This window comes from Ammospiza nelsoni, chromosome 1, assembly GCF_027579445.1.
Source record: "Ammospiza nelsoni isolate bAmmNel1 chromosome 1, bAmmNel1.pri, whole genome shotgun sequence".
Classification (NCBI taxonomy): Eukaryota; Metazoa; Chordata; class Aves; order Passeriformes; family Passerellidae; genus Ammospiza; species Ammospiza nelsoni.
In genome coordinates, this window is record NC_080633.1 from 82,926,325 (window position 1) to 82,943,631 (window position 17,307).

Genomic DNA, 17,307 nt, shown 5'->3' on the forward strand with positions numbered 1-17,307 from the left:
TTCCCCAGCATTCTACATCAAGATATTGGATTTCTACTGGGATCATTGACTCAGCCAAATAACTTAGCTTCCAAATTTTCTCCCAAGTCGTTGTCTAAAGTACACATAATAATGCATTTCCCTCAATTTCTCTTTCAGAATTCATTGGTTAGTAAGAACCACATTAAAATCTCATGTGCTGTGACAGGCATGGCTTTGTTTCAATCAGTGAACCCCCAAACACCAAGGATGAGACCACACCAGGTCTTCTTTCTTAGGAAGTCTTCAAAACAGGCTCAAGGAGCCTTGAAACCTTTTCCACCCTATGCACTGCCAAGCAACACATGCCTTTGTCAGATGGCCATAACAACTATTCTGCTGAGCTGTGAAAGAATCTGAAAATCCTTTTGGATGCTTTGAACTGAAAGATATCTACAAAAATAGCTAAGTAGGTATTCAGCCACCACATGGGACACAGAGGATACTTGCTGGACAGTGTGAGCACAGCAGGGCAATACTTCCTCTAGCCCCTTCTCATCAAATTCACCAATTTACACAGCCAGTTGTGGTCCCACCTACCTCTTACTTCCCCAAAGGAACGCATAGCTGTTCAGCCATCAGCTGCCATCAGGCTGCTCATGAGAAAGCAGAAAGAGACAACTCCCCAGTCTTCCTGCTGAAGCTGTCAGTGAGTAGAAATACACTCAAGGTCCACAGGACCATAAAACAATGAAAAGGCCTGACTTACTGAACTCATTGAAAATAACTTACTTCTTTTTCCAGAGTCTTATTGTAGAAAAGAAGTGATATCCTTTGAATGTCTTCAGATTTAAGCCACTGCCTAGAAAAGAGAAGGAACGTTATCACTGACATAGGAAGAAAGCAGTCCTGTCCTTTTCTATTACTGAAATGCAGCAAAATAAGAAAATAAGTTGGAATTAAGCAAGTTCACGTATTGCAGTGTATATGGTGAATTTCACTGCAGTAAAGTGGAAACTGAAAATCCCCTCTCCTTTTTGGCTTCTATTGCTAAGGTACATATGAAAAAAGCTCAAATGAATAATTGTTTTTCTGTTGATCATACCTAAGGAGAATGGACTGAGAGATTTACATGATGGAACTCTAACAGTGATATTCCAATCATGCCCAAAATACTGTAGTATATCCAGTGGACAGAGGAGGACCTGAGACAAAAACAGGCCTTGACAAGGCACCTTTAGGAAAGGCACTGTTACAATATGCAGGAGTGGTGGGTAGGTAAGCTACACTTCACAAACTCCTATTGCAAACAAAAATGTAACAAAAATTATTAAAAGAGGTGGAGGGATTTTGTCTTTGAACTGTTTCTGTCTCTTCACCACAGCTCTGTACTACAGAGGTAATTTTCAATCTTCTTCCTGATTATAAAACCTTCTTCCCTGCTTTAACATGAGAAATAGCATAAATACTTGCATTGAAATGAAAAACCTATTTTAAACTAAGTAAACCTAGAAAAAGCTTGACATAACTTTTACAAAATGAGATGTTCTCATATGAAAGTCTACATTTATTTTAACAGACACTTGAAAATATATAAAATATTTAAATGTCAAGAGGGTTTGGCTGCTTGTACATCAAAGGCACAACACAAATTTGAAAACAAAAAGTTAATTAAACAGAATAGTTCTGTGGACATGCAGTACTTGAGCTTGAACAATAATAGCAGGGACCGAGATTTTTTCCCAACATTTCCAGCAATAACTTTAAATTAGGCTCTAAACTAGTAGTGTAGCTAATGCCTCCTAAATAAAAGGGAATGTCTCAACTGACAGTCTATAATACAAATAAGTAGCAGCAGTGAACCACAGTGGAACATAACCTAAATTAAAGTCCTGGGGAACAGGAGTGGACAGAGTGGAGTGTAAGCTATTAGCTTTAATTTGTGAAATGGAAAATATTTGTTTCCTTGCCTGGGAGACCATCCCTGTTCCTGTGCAATCAGTTGCATTAAAAAAAAAAAGGGTCTGTAAACATATTCAGTTCTCAGAATGCTTAATTCAAAAATATATTTCCCTTTTTCCTCTGCAGCAGTTCCCATCTATGTGATCACAGTTAGGATTCTGAGAAGAAAGAACTGAAAGGCTGGTGTACAAAAAGCATGATTTTGTTTAAGTTCAGCTGTAATATACTGGAGAAAACATTCAGTTTGCAGAATATTTTTGATAAACTGTGAAAATGAAAGGTTTTTCCATTTAGTTACAAAAATTAAACAAGAAGTAACCCTCTTCCCCAAATTGTTAACAAATGTCCTGTTTTTCCTAATAGTATCTGACAGGTGGATTGATTTAATTATCATCAGCACACTGCTAAAAAGTTCTCTCTGCAGATCTACTCCCAAGGGCCCAATTTGGTTACACACTTGATGGCATGTGAAGTCAGGAGTGCCATTTAGAGCACGTGCTGCCTCATACTCCACATCACAAGCTCACGTTTTCAGAGGCTTTTAGTTCTTCTTAAAAGTTCACAATAAAACCTGTACTGGTTTTACATAGCAGACACTGAGAGGTCTGAGATGAGGGAAACAGCACAACACAAATGGAAGTGGAGACTGAGTTCAGAAGAGGAAGCATGAAGTCACACACCTTTGGCACAGACACAAGGGCTAAAAAATTCTGCCTTCAACCTGACTCCCTGATGGGTCTGGAAATTGCCAAAGTGTTTGCAAGTACATGAGGACATGTCTCTTGGGAAACTAGGTACCAAAGTTTGGCTTAAATTCTTTTGCAATTCCAGGGACAACGCAGACAGACATCTGAATTCTGTCTGTATCCACAGAGGTATGTGGTTTCATGGGGCTTGTACTGCTTGATAATGTACAGCAAGGAATTATGCACAAAACATAGCAGCACTGTGACTTAAAGGAACAAAGAGCGAAGAGAGTGTGTGTCCCTTTAGCACAGCAACCTGCTCACCAAAGACCAACTGGCTTTACTTCAGCCCCCTCTGCACGTACATATATTTAGCCCTCCATAGGTGCATTTTTAGCTGGCAGATGGCCATCCCTCCATCTCATGTCCTACAGGAGTTCCCTAAGCACCAAGGATTGGAATGGCTTAGCTAGGGCTGCTCATCCCCAGCCTGCACAGAACAGGCACTTGGAGCCAGGAGTGCTTTGCTCAAGATACAGGGAAAAGAAGCCCATGGAGAAGCCCATGGGATGTTACACCCTAATGGCTAAGGCACAGAAGCTCTTTGTTCTTCACTCACTCTTACAATGTTTTTTAAATTTTCTTCAGTCAGTCCTAGACCTATTTGCCATATAATCCAAATGTTACACTTAAAAACATTTAGAAATGCCAGTTTTCTCATAGACTTTCTTAAAATTTCTCCTTGATTCACAAAACCTTTAGTTTAGTTTCAACCAATTATTCACTCTAGCTAATAATGTTACTTTCATTTTACAGATGAAAAAGTGAAGCCCAAAAATATGCACAATAATAAATAAAACAAAAATGTGATTGGTTTTGTGTCCTAAATGTAGGAAGTATTTTATTTACCTTTTTTTTTGTGCACTTAGACTTCACACAGTTAAACTATTATTGAATTACCTTGACATTTGAGGAATCAGCACTTTTCATAACTTATCCCTGAGTATTAATGAATTGAATCATAGCTTTTAAGAGATTCATTCAGCAAATCAATACAGAGCTAGGTAGAGAATTTAGTTTTGGAAGGTGACATTCAGACTTACTGATATATAAGATCATTTCTTATCTTTCTGCAGTTTCCTTTGTAATTCACAAGATGCAATGAAACTTTTTCAGAAACCTTTTTTTTCCCCAAGTTTCTCTGAATTTTATGTGCTAATTAGATAAGATGAGGATTGTCTGAGATAAAACAACATACAATAGGGTCACACCAATATTTTAATGCCTTTATACAGATGCTTTACTTTTGACATCAAAACATAATTTTTGAAATCCTTTCATCAGAGCGAGTATACCTAAAGACACAAAAAGCCTGCCAAAATTTATATATCTGTTTTAGGCAAGTCTAGTGCAATCAAAAGGCTTTGCTTAACACATTACCTACCCTATTCCACTGTGTTCTCTTTATGACATACAAATATCAACAGTCTTCTAATTGCTGAAAAAAATTTCCTAAATCCAAGTACCATTTAATAGGACTAAAAGATGAAAAAAACCAAAGTGCGACATAGGAATATTTAATAATTAGGTGTGATACTCAGCTGAGTAACAGAAGTGGGGGGGAAACGTGTACTTCACCGCAATTATTGTCCACACTTTTGAACAGCAATTCCCTTATTTCATCAGAGAAATATAAGAAGCTTGAACACTTATTTTTTGACTGGAATTGATTTCTTTCTAGCCTTATCTATTCACCAGGAAACAAAAAACTTCATACTGCCTCCAGCTCTTCTTAGGACATGGAAAAAAATACATGGCAGGTTGTTTCACCCAGCAATTCCAATATGCCATCAAGATTAACTTTCCCTAAGAAACCAAGCAACTAACTGAGAGACATTAAACCACCGTTTCACAGAAAGTTTCTGATCCTGAGGAATTGTTTCTGTGACAATTAGGAAGCATCAATTTTCACATCAGAATGATGTGAAAATCATTCTGACTGAGGCAGTCATTTCTTGCGTCTTACTTCTCTGCCCCCAGGTAAGATAAATCTGTAGTGTCACAGCCATGAGCCTACAGACAAACACTTACAGAGCAAACTCCCTCTACCAGGCAGATCAAGACAAGTCAATACCTCAGTCACACCATGATTCACAGGCACTGTCTTATTTCATACAGCAGAAAATGTCACTTTACAGCCTATCTTCATAATGTGCAGGGCGTCCTCCACCCGTACTAGTAACACCTTTACTGTTTTCAGACTTGGTGTGCATGTGGAAGCAAAAAATATTAAACACTGCCCTCTGTTGCAGCTTTATGTCAAAGTTGGAATGGACAAAGACAAAGGATAGAGGATAAAGCCATACTTTTGGGCATTGATTCCATCAATTGCTTGGATCATCCTCTCATTCAATTCTTCCTCAAATCTTCTTTTCTGTGATTTTGTTCTGAAATGAAAAATGCGTGAAGTTACTTCAAAAACAACAGCTATCATAAACTTGTGAGTTTATCATCAATTTTTAACACTTATACTGCAATAGCAACTACAGGCATGAGGCAAAATGACCCTCTTAATAAGCTCTTAAGAAACCATCATAAGCCACAGTCTCACACACAAACACACACTCTCACAAATCTAGAGTTTAGCTATTAGGGAGCACTTCAATACAAACACAAGAAAATATTTCATAAAAAGCCAAGAGAGGTCAAGAAATGCTGGTCAAAGGAAAGTCTTCCACAGTCTTATAAATTCATGAAAAAGAATGGGAATATGCTCAAATTCATAAAACATTCCTGTTTCTTGCAGGATTTTTTCCTAAAGAAACCTTGTCAGAATTGCATGATGAGCACAAAGTATTAGTGCACTGAGGCATAATAGGTATCCTCTAACAAAATCCTGCCAACTCTTCTTTTCTTGGAAGCACTTTACTCTTTTTAATAAGAAAATTGAGCACTGACTGAAATTAGTTTCAAACACACATGCTATTACTCTATTTATGAGCCTTGTAACTCATCTGCAATAAAAAAGCTTCTTTACTTTTGACTGGACTCAGCATGAACCCAACAGAGGATCATCACAATGGGTTTACCTTTGGTAACAGAAATTCCAGCAAACATCAATCTTTTCAGTAGTTGTTCTTTCCCTGAAAATGACATATCTCAAATATTGATAGTGATGTCTGTATTTGAAAACCAAAATTCACTGCTAACTTAAAACCAGTGTTTTCTAAGAAGTCACTAGTCAGATCTGAAATTTGACTATTTCCTCACCAAAATATTCTTAACTTACAAGTTGAACCCAGTCAAACACAAATTTTCCTCAACATCAAGTTTTTGGGTTATTTCTCTAAAATTGATAACCTGTTGTAAGTTTCAATTAATACAGCAACTGTATTAGTGGACCTACAGAAACTTAAAAAATTACACAAGTGATTTCATGCCTATTCAATGCTAGTGAATTTAGGTAAGAAAGTGCTTAAAACTTGTTTTTACAGAAATCGATCACAGAAACAACCCAAGAGAAATGCATAGACAGATGAGGAGACATTGTCCAACCACAGATAATCCTCTTGGCAGGTCCTTTACAACATAAGACTATTGTGTAATGAATAAGAGCTAAGACTCTCACAAACAGAAGCCTACAGTCAAACTTCAAACCCTACATTTGCATATTCTAATAAAATACTGATTTTCAAAGTGCTTCTGATCACTGCAGCTCTATCCTGTGAGAATGATTAACTAGCTTATCTAGAATCCTAGTTACAGGTCTGCCTCACTATGGACATTAGACACCAGTAATGGAAGAAATTCCTTCCATGATATGGTATCAAGACACATTTTTTGTACCTTCTGAACCTCTTCTGGAATAGCGTTTAGAAACACAAAAGCAAGAACACCTCAGAACTGAATTCCAAATGTCACAATCCAATGGTCTTTCATTGACTGATAGAAAGTCTTTGGACATACTGTCCAAATATAAATGTGGATTTTTAGAATTAAGACTCTTTTTATTAATATCATGCATGTTCAGTCAAAACTTGTTCACCTTCTGGAACTTACAATATTTCAGATAATTGAATAGTAACCAGAGACAATAACAATTCTAATTTTTAGGAGGTTCATTTAAATTACTTCACAGTATTGATGATATCACCATCTTGCCCTAGTCATCAAGGTACCAAGCAGCACCAGGAAAACTTAAAGGTATTGTGATCTTGCAAACATTTTGTGTAGCAGGAGCACTATACAAGACCACAAAATACCTTTTGAATATCTACTACTGCAAACATACTAAAGGCTTTGAAATAATAAACCACAATACAAATAAAAGGCAATTAAACAAATACACAAAATATCTCTTTTAGTACATATTATTAGCTGTTGTAAGAAAAAATTTTGACAGCCCTTTCCATCTTCCCTTTTATTACCCCTCTCTGGGCTTCATCCCAATTTTCCTGTGTATCATTTTCTTCCCACTGGTAGAGTACCTGGTTTGTAGTAGGTCCCCAACATACCAACTCAGAATAAAGCTATTTGTTATCAGGAAGTGAATTTGCAATTCATAAGAAAGATGTCTGCCAGATCTGTTTCCATAGCCCTTCTTTATGTAAGAGGTATCAGCACTTACATAAAAAACAGTCTATGTGAGCAACGGCCCTCAATATTTGAAAGCATACCTATGTCTGTCTACTTATATGGACTTTCTATGAATAAGTAATTTTTTAAGATTGACTTACCTTTCTCTGCAACGCTGAAAATGATATTGCCCCATGGGAACATCCTAAAGAGCAAGCAAACAAAAAGAACCCTATTAATTACACTAGACTTTAAAAATATTAATTTGCTTTTAAAACAGTGTTGACAACAGGGTCAAGTAAGGAGAAAAGTTTCCAGTGTGAATACTTTTAACATTCAATTAAAACTGTCTAAAAGAAAAATCCAGCAAAAAGTGAAGATCGAGTGACCTGGAATAAAACTCTTCTATCTGTATAAACACAGGATAAACTAATACAACAGTCTGAATCCAAGAGTGTTTTGCTTTGCCACAAGAACTTTGATGTCACCACTCTCTGGATGTAGCCCAAACTCCTGCCAGCTTCAGCAAAAACCAATCTTAAGTGGTTTTGAAAAAAACAGATCTGAGTGGCCAAATACAGACAACGGCCATTATTTTTTAATTAATAGCAATGGCAGCCATCACAGCCACATTTTTTTTGTGATTAATAGTGATGGCTGGGTACTTCCTGTAATGAACCTGTCAGAATCCTCATTCTGATGCATTATATTTATTAAAGAAAACAATATATCTCACCAGCACAGGAGCAAAACTGAATGTTTTGTTCCTGTACTGGTGTGATATATTGAAATATATATATCTCATATATTGTTGAAAATGATCACAATTTGCTTTCATGCATTTTCTTTTAAGAAGTAGAAGATAACGCAATGTTCAAGCTGTAGATTGTATCTTACTGACAGCAGCATAACAGTATTAGTAAAATTAAAAAGTAATTTTTAATTTTAGTGTAAAAGATGCAACAGTGAAATACAGTACTCTAAAATTCAGGTCTTCAACCACAACTAATGTCTTGTAGGTGCACCTTCAAAAGGTAGATGTTACAGTAAGTATGGATTTGGTTCCTGGGGTACTCTGAATAAAGTCCACTTAAAGTATCACAGGGATTATTCTAACTTCACAGCCTTTGTTCCATGTTTGGCCATCTTCTAAATGGAGAATGTAGCTGAACAGCCAATAAATCTCTAGGAATTTCTCTGTATTAAAGGATTTCCTTCCTAAAGGTGTTGCATTCTGGCTTTATGTTCAAAATATCTTCCCACAAGATGAAGAGCAGCCACTGCACATGCTGTGACTTGGTGGGGGGTCTGAGCTCAGAGGGTCAAATGTTGTACTTAAATAAGTGTGCCAGACTCCTTTGAATTCAGGGATGCACTTACACCCTAATCCAAAACTGGAAAAGCTTCCAGCAAATTCACTGTGTTTATGCCCTGTACAATTACATGTATCATCTTCTACCAGAAATAAGCAGGCATTTAGCAGCGAGCAGCTTTTTCCTTTCAAATATTGCTATATTGTACAAAATGACATAAGTAGGCCCCTACTGTTGTGCTTATCTTGCCGTTTTCAGTGGTCATGCTGTCCCTGTGGTGCAGGTGTGCAAAGGGCTTGGCAGCTCCCCAGGACTCCAGGTACCGGGTCATGCGGACAGAAGCTCTCATTTTGGCTCCATCCAGAGTGTGCCGAGGCCGAATGTGGTGCTGAGGGCTCCGCTTCTCTCCCTGGTGGACAGAGGACAAAAGGTGATGTCAGCCTTTGTGCTCGTGACCTTCTGAAGCAGCAGTGCATCATCTGGCACCACAGAGCTCCATGGTTAGGGGCTTATAAATGGAGAGATGCTAAGAAACTGCAATTCTTAATGATATTGCTGGGAAACATCAGAGACTTATTTCTGAAGAGCGGGAAACATTTGCACTGCAAACATTACATATTTGTAGGCATCAGTAACAGCCCTGATCAATATCTTATTGCAGTGAATTATTCAATAAAGAGATTAGCGGTCCTGCTCAAAAACAAGTATGACTGGCCACAAAATAAAAGTACTACTAACCTTAGGATTGATTACAAAGTAAGTCTTAACATTATGCTCTTTCAGATATGGGTCCCTCACATCTCCGTCCCCATCTTCCACTTTGTAAGCTCCATTCAAATGTGCCAAGGTGACTGAGGTGATGTGAACACGGCTGAAATTGTATTTTAAAAGAAGGACAAAGTCACAAATACTGATCAAAAGCATCATTTAAGCCGGATCAACATTTTTTACTTGCTTTTGGATACACCTTTTATTTGCTGCTCACTTCTTTTGCAGTCAATCTAATCTAAATTTTAGAAGTTCTAATGGACATAAATCTAAAGGTTTCCATGCAGAAAAAAAATGCTCCTTAAATCACAGATCACAGTAAATACTGAGTGCCCCAGTTTTGTTTTTTTTTTTTTTTTTCTTCCTCAAGACAGCACCTAAGAATTAGTTCAGGCATCTCCATGATGCTTGATAGCTTAGGACATGGTGCCTATGCATTTTTCCATGACTGAAAAATCCACATGTCTGAAGGTTAACGGAGAAGACTCTTACCCTGGTACTCCCCCAGCTTCCATGTGATTGGCCAGGGTCACATCATGGGACCAGACGTCGTACTGCCACTTCTGGAGCCCAATAACGCCGCAGAGCACGTTCCCCGAGTGCACTCCGACGCGCATGTTGATGTCCACGCCAGTCGCATCTCTTACCTTCCTGTGGTTGACAACAAAGCCTCTGTTAATACACATGACAGGCCCTTTGTTTTCTTTTAATTTACCAGTCAAATCATGACGATGGCACACCCCTGGAAGTGCTCAAGGCCAAGTTGGGTGTGACTCAGTGCAACCTGCTCTAGTGGGAGGTGTCCCTGCCCATGGCAGGTGAGTTGGAACTAGATGGTCTTTAAGGACCACTCCAATCCAAAGCATTCTATCATTCTATGACTCTATGAAAGTAGCAGTAACTACAGTAATAACATTTACCTCTTCTTAACATTGCCTCCATTCTTTTAATGCTATGATTTTATATTACCTTTCCTATTATCTCTATTTGTAATAATTTGGAGAAATATTAATTTTCAAGTCTGTGTCTGAAGTTCCTTCCTTTATACCCATCTGAAATTATTTGGGAGGACTGTGGTGAATAGTGGAAATATTTAGTCTCATGGTAGAACGGAGTAAGGACTGCTTTTGTTCTACAGGCTGCTTTTGGAGGTCTGGAACTACTGTTACGCATCCTTCTACTTAAAGACCCCAATGTTTACAGCAGAGACCTTCTCATATCTGAGAGGAAGGATGAAAACCACAGCACCTCGGGATATTCCACAAGCAGGGGCTTGTACAGTCTTTGGGGATAGAGGCTCAGGGCCATTCAGGCTGTGGAGAAGGTAGGCTCAACAACTTTCCACATGCTTAGTGAATGCTGCACCCTCTAGAACATTATACAGCAAATAAAAGGCTACCTTCACTGTCTAGACCACATCTAAATCTTTGACCTTTCCAGTCAGAGAGTTAAGTGTCGTCATCTTATTGCAGGGGTTCCATACTGTTGTCTCCTTATTACAAAAGCTTCATACCTCCTTGGTGTTTCTTGTGAGCAGCTCCTCCAAGCACTGACTCTTCTTCACAAAAGAGTCAACTGACTCCAATTCCCCTCTCAACCAGTCGCCACTCTTTTATAGCACTCTTCTTCTCATTGGTTACAGCTGTGGCCTGTTAAAGTCAGGCCTGATCCTAATCTTTGATAATCAGCCAAGCTGCAACTCCTTAGGGGTAAGATTACTTTCTACACTACCTTTATTTTCTTATATTCTATCCCCCTACAGTTAAGTACCTGTTCACCCCACTCCAAATCTCAAAAGAGCCCTGCACATAAGATAAGCAGTTATCTCTGCAGAAGCAGTTCTTCTGAATCACTGGTGGGCGACTGAGGTCAAAGAACCAGAACATTTCCAGACATATGTCACAAGGGTATTGACCACATATATAAAGAGTAATAAAACTAATTCAGATATCTACAGGCTTAGACATCTCCAAGAAATGGGAAGATTATAACTTAACCAGATTTATGTAATCAAACCCCAATTGGTGTGGACCCAAACCTAGCCAGTAATAAGGAACGTGCACACACACTTGGAGAAATTTGGGATGTTAAGGGAAGAAACAACTACAGAATAAGGAAACCAAATGGCTCCTGTATAGAAGTTGGGTGCACAGTTCTAGCAACATCTTCAGTCTCAGTGATAAGAATCATCACCTCTATACCTTTGGAATTGTTGAATTAATGTGACAGTTTCCTCTTTTTTTTGAAAGGGAACATAGAATGCAAGAGGCCTAATTTGATATGGTAAATCCTGCATTTAAGCAGTAATTCTCAATTGGCTTTTTCCCTGGGAAATGAAAATAACAGGACCATGACTGAAAGTATTTTAATTCCATCTGTCTCTCTCAAGTGTTTATTGGTATTTCTTTTCATATTGCCATTCTACACTGCTCTTGTGTAGCTGACACACTTGAAAATGAACTGCCTGTAAATGATCTTTGTAAGCACTTTGCAACTCACAAACAGCACTTTGCTCTCCACAAGGTGTATGACATAAGCCTAGCACTTTGGAAAAAAGTGTTTTAAAATACTGGGCAAAATGGAAGTGGAACATTTATCCTCTAGGAGCGCTTGTCAAAAGACTGCCCTTCCATATTCTTCAGAATAAAGCAAGAGCAAGGGGAATAAAGTCTGCTTTATAATAAGCTCTCAGGATTTAAGCAGGGGAGCAAACAGAATTGTACCAGAACTGAATCTCTTTTTCTATCTCACAAATTAAAGAAACCACAGGAGACATTAAATTAGCAGTGTAACTCTAAACTGAATTAGGATTTACCACCTCTTCTCTCCTGATCTCTTTGAACAACTGCCATGACAATGCAGGCACTGAATGCATTCAAGAATGTAGGCTATCACATCCCCAGAGGACGTTTGCATTACCTACAGAAGCATATCTGAAACTTCCCACCTTTATTTCATTTTGTGCTCCCCTGTCTCTCTGGTTTCCTTCAGCACAGCACAGTCTGTGTGCCCAGCCTGGCTGGGCAGTCAAAATATTCATCAAACTGTATTTTTCCTATTGCAATGTGAAATTTGAGTTTGAAAGCATTCTGCATTTTTCAGTGGTGTGGTTATATTGCAGGTAATTGTAGTAACTTTCCTCCATACAAGAAAGAGTTCAGGTCTTTAGGAAAGCATCTATAAACTTTACCTGAGCTTTCTTCATCTATAATTCTGGACCAAGGTATATAAGACTCCCCTAACCCTTCCTTACACACTTTAACACATTGAGTCAACCTTAGGCATTTAATTCCCTGCAAACTGCCAGCTTTAACAGCATAGTTTCCTTTTGGATCAGACCTGCAGGAATGAAATCGTACCTAAAAGAATTTTTTTCTTTTTTATCTAGCATTCAAAATGATATACCCATCTTATATCCAACAGTTTCTTTCACTCTCCTCTGAAATAGAATTTGTTTCATGCTACCAAATCAAAGGAAGCCTTTGAGAATGTGTGACTGAGAAACATGCAAATAAGGAAGTCACCAGACAGACAAGGAGGCAGAGTTTGAGCTGAATGGAAACAACACATACACATATATTCACACACAAAAATATTTTGCCTCAACAGATAAGCTCTGTCCTTAAAGCATCCAGTTAAGGTGGCCAGCTCTCAGCATCACAGGCAGCACTGGCATTTATGGCTTGATAAAGTGAGCATCCCACTCTTGGGCAAGCAGGATGCAGACTATAAGAAACAATGGATTTGTTCCAACACAGAGCAGAGAAGCAAAGCACTTAATCAATGGGACTAAAATCCATGTTTAAATGGGAACAATTCATAGCATAGGAAAGCTGAATTGCTCAAAATGGAGCTACACAACATTAGGGAAGAAGACTGAATAAGACTTTGTAGTACAGATCCCCTGTCAATTTGGCAGAATTCCTCCTTTTTTGCTTCAAAGAGAAATGGAACTGAAACCATATTCAGGTGGTAAAATCTATATAGAACTGCTAATATAAACAGCAAACTACTTTATTTCAGTAGCTTACACACCGAGGGGGCAGTTTGCACCTCAGTGACTGAATGTAACAATAATTTCTATCTGACAAAAAAGATATTTCAGATAGAGCAAGTCAAACATATTGAGTGACACACTGCCAATAGCAAGAGTATTACTACTTCTCATTTTACAGGGCACAGAAGTATGTCAGGAGATGCTTCCATACAAAGATGCAGCAATCACACAACAAAATACGGAGTTGGTTAATAATCAGCAATTTTCATTCACCTGCAGGCTGCAACACTTGACATAATACTTTGAAAGGATTTGAAAACACAGGGTACAGATTCCTCAGATTCCTCACTCCTTCTGTAAACAGGCTGTGGTTATCCGGCATCTGTCTATGGGAGCATTGTGGTTTCTGACTACAGTAATAAAGTCAGATCAGAATATGCTTTACAACTAACCTATAATTTTGTAGTCTATAAGGCTGCTGTTACCAAGAACCTGATCACACAGCATTAACAATGAACATACTTGATAGCAGCCTGAGCAGAAAGTTGTTTCAGAGAAGATTGAAAGTTCTGAAGTGTGAGGAACTGACAGATTGCTCTCTGAGCTCAAGTAAAACATTGCATTATGATGTGTGACATACTTTGGTTCTTTGTGAAGGGCACTTTATGGCTCAAGTTTAGTGTTGTTTTTTTCACCACCCTGTAACCTCCTATATTTTTTTCCTCTTAAGTAACAAAACATCAGGTTGACCAGAAACTCTATGCAAATACTTTTAACTCACTTTTCTCACACAGCACACAGATGTTTTGAAATGCAAACCAGAAAGCTCTCATTTTTACTCAAAGGCTGGGAAAAAATCCTGACATATTTAAGCCAACCAAAAGGAGGGCCAGAACTTTGGGACTGACACCCTCTTACCAACTGCTCTACAGAAGGGATGGTAGCTTTACTTCCTAGTATGCTAAAAAAGCAAATGGCTTAATTGTTATACTAAGTGAGAAAGAGAAAGCATCCAGTGAAAGTGACTGAAATGCAATCAAATCTGTAGAGACTTTTATCTTGCTTGGCAAGGAGAAATTCTCCCAAGTACCATTTAAAAATTAGACTTCTTTGGACACTACGTAAGTTACAACCATTTTTGGATGAAGAAACAACATTTTAGAGAATGCAACAACCTGATTCCTGTACTGAGGTTACTTTTACAAAACTAAAGCAAGGAGATCAAAATACTTGTTTCCAAAAATACTACTTTCCCATGAACACATAAAAGGGAAAAGAACGAAATTTGCTTTGGTCAACCTACCCATACAGTAATTACCCTGGATTGAGTTAGAAGACCAGATAACTAAAAGCCAAATCCCTCTTGTGACTACAATAACACACATTTAAGGATTAGAGGAATAATTTTGTATGGCTACTTCATTAGACATTAAGATCAACACAGTTCAGCACAATTATCCATTTCATTGTGAGAGGCACACCACACATATACCTCACAAGGATGGGCCAATCTCCCACTTTGCTAAATGGACAGTGGTTAATGTAATCTAGACAAAAACACAAAAATTGGAACTTACAGAAGAGCACACCGAGGTTTAAGATCAAAGTCCAGCTTATTAGGAAAAATAAATCATACAGAAGACTCCCAAATATCCAGATCTCCAGATGATACACATTTTTGCAAAATGCAGCTCAACTATGTATATTAATTTTAGTGAAGGACTAGTTTTAAAGGGGTTTTTTTAAGTTTAGTACTTACTTAATGGCTTCACACATGTCCAGTCCCATTTTCACACAATTCTTGGCATGATTTTGAAGAGATATAGGTAGTCCAGAAACACAGTAATAGCAGTCACCTAAGATCTTAATTCTCATACATTCATTTTCCTGGAGGAAAAAAAAAGCAAGGTGAGACAGTGACTTTCAATTTGAAATACATAAATGAAGAGTTACTGTTACAAAGATTGACTTAAATGACATTAGCACAGTCCTTCTGCTCAAGTTTTTTCAGTACAAAAGGGCTTGCTACAGCAGAAACATTTGAGAGAGTTTTGTATGGTTGATCCCTCCACCAGTTATGGTCCTTAACAGGAAAAAGCACTGCAAAACAAGTTCACACTTGAGAATAAAGAACTGAGTTAAACTGTCATGTCCTCAATCTAAATAAAGCCTTTTTGTTTGAAATATGAAATCAAAAGACATAGTCTTCCACATTCACATCTATGAAGATATACTATGGAATGCTTCCAGAAGCTAGAAATCATAATAGTAGTTCTATATTTTCTACTCTAAGATCATGTAAAGATTTCTATTTTTTAAAAACTGAAATTTACTTTTAATTTAATTTAAATTTTAAAATACTTGACAACAATTTTTCAACAAATAAAAACACAGGAAATTTTATCTATTCTGAGGCTTCTGATTTTACTTTCAGACATGAAGTTTAATTTAATTTTTATAAAAACTACACCTAAATAAGCAGAAGAAAAAATTCTGATTGTATCTGACTCTTTTCTTGAGAAATAAAGAGGCTGTGGTCAGTAATTAAAATTGATTGGATCAATACTGTCTCTCTTCTCCTTCAGTCTGATAAATGCTTTTTCTGAGACCAGAACACTGACTAACACTTTTCTATCTTGAGTTTATTAATCCTTGATATTGCAAAAAATCTATTTAAAGAAGTGTTCATCTGCCATTAAGCCTTGTTGGGCTCCATGAGCTGTCTCTATTGGTCCTATTAGAGAGCTATCTTGGGTTTCACAGACTGTCACTCTGGCAGAAATGCACTGTTGCACTCAGACCAGAGCCAGATCATTTTCTTCACACGTTTCAAATCCAGTCTCCCTGTCAAAGTCTCAGAAATGCTGCACAAAGACCCCAAGAGGAAAAAAAAAAAATTAAAGATGATTTTCTTATTCAAACTAACAGCAGCAGCCCATAGCAACCCACCTTGGCAATCTGATCAAACTTGCCAAAGAGCTCGTTGAGCATGTGCACCAGCTCTCCTGGCGAGCAGTCACTGGCCAGGCGCGTGAATCCCACGATATCCGCGTACAAGATGCTGCAACACAAATTAACAGAATCTCACTCACGGCTTCCTTCTGCAGCACTCAGATCCATCAACCAGCAGCAAAACCTGAAAGCAAGCGCCCTGGATTGCACAGGGATATGCCCACACCCAAAACAGCCACTACTAAATGTAGAGCAATAAATATAGCTACGTCTATAGGAAAACGTATATTTGCCTTTATGGGTGTTGTGCTATACGTAATATACACCTGTATGTACCTTTATAAGTATTACCTCCTCAGGTATAACATTTATAGGAATACCTATATTTATAGGTATTTATAAATATTCTATACCTCTATCTGTTATGGGATTGAAAAATAGAAATATTTTTCCTAGTCACAAATCCACAGTATAATAGTAGCAATATAATAGTTTCAAAAGAGTATTTGTGCTCACAAGAGAACATGAGCCTCCTCAAAAGTTCTACAACATTTGTAATAAATCAGTTTCTAAGAATATAATTCAAACTAACTGTCCAATAAAATAAAAAAAAAACCAATAAAACAAACAAACAAAAAACCCAAACAAAAACAGGAAAAAGAACGTTGTTAAGAAGAAAGAATGTTTGAAATAAAAGTGACTTATTTTTCCAGCTACTAGAAATTTTAAAATAATAAATAATTAGATGTCAGCAGAATATTTTATCTCAGGTACTGTGTAAAATACGTATGTGATACAGCTGCCTCTGTTTACATGATACAAGTCCTGAGAAATTGTTCCAATTAAGAAAATTGCAAAATCTGAATCATACCACTGACACGAATTACAATTTTGACTAGCATACATGGAAGCAGGATTTAGTAATTCAATCTGAAAAATGAAGACATTATGAAAAAAAGCCTAGTATTATGTGTCTTTTTCTCAACAACTCCTTTGTATTAACACCTTTGTGCTCTTCTGGAATGTAGCACTGTCAGCATTTGATCAAATTAAAGGATGCTACATATTAAGTTGTTCAAGAGCATATTTTTAAAAA

The 17,307-nt window shown here is 37.5% G+C and overlaps 1 protein-coding gene across 1 annotated transcript in view; it reads right to left on the bottom strand.

Annotated features, from left to right (window-relative positions):
* ADCY2 (adenylate cyclase 2) overlaps positions 1–17,307 on the bottom strand; it is a 205,765-nt gene that overhangs the window by 55,594 nt on the left and 132,864 nt on the right. The window contains exons 6-13 of the mRNA XM_059477068.1: positions 16,209–16,320; positions 15,019–15,146; positions 9,755–9,913; positions 9,233–9,365; positions 8,727–8,903; positions 7,343–7,386; positions 4,973–5,053; positions 751–820 (exon numbers count right to left, since the gene is read on the bottom strand). Of these exons, the coding sequence (XP_059333051.1) occupies positions 751–820; positions 4,973–5,053; positions 7,343–7,386; positions 8,727–8,903; positions 9,233–9,365; positions 9,755–9,913; positions 15,019–15,146; positions 16,209–16,320 (904 nt within the window). The remainder of the gene's footprint in view (positions 1–750; positions 821–4,972; positions 5,054–7,342; positions 7,387–8,726; positions 8,904–9,232; positions 9,366–9,754; positions 9,914–15,018; positions 15,147–16,208; positions 16,321–17,307) is intronic.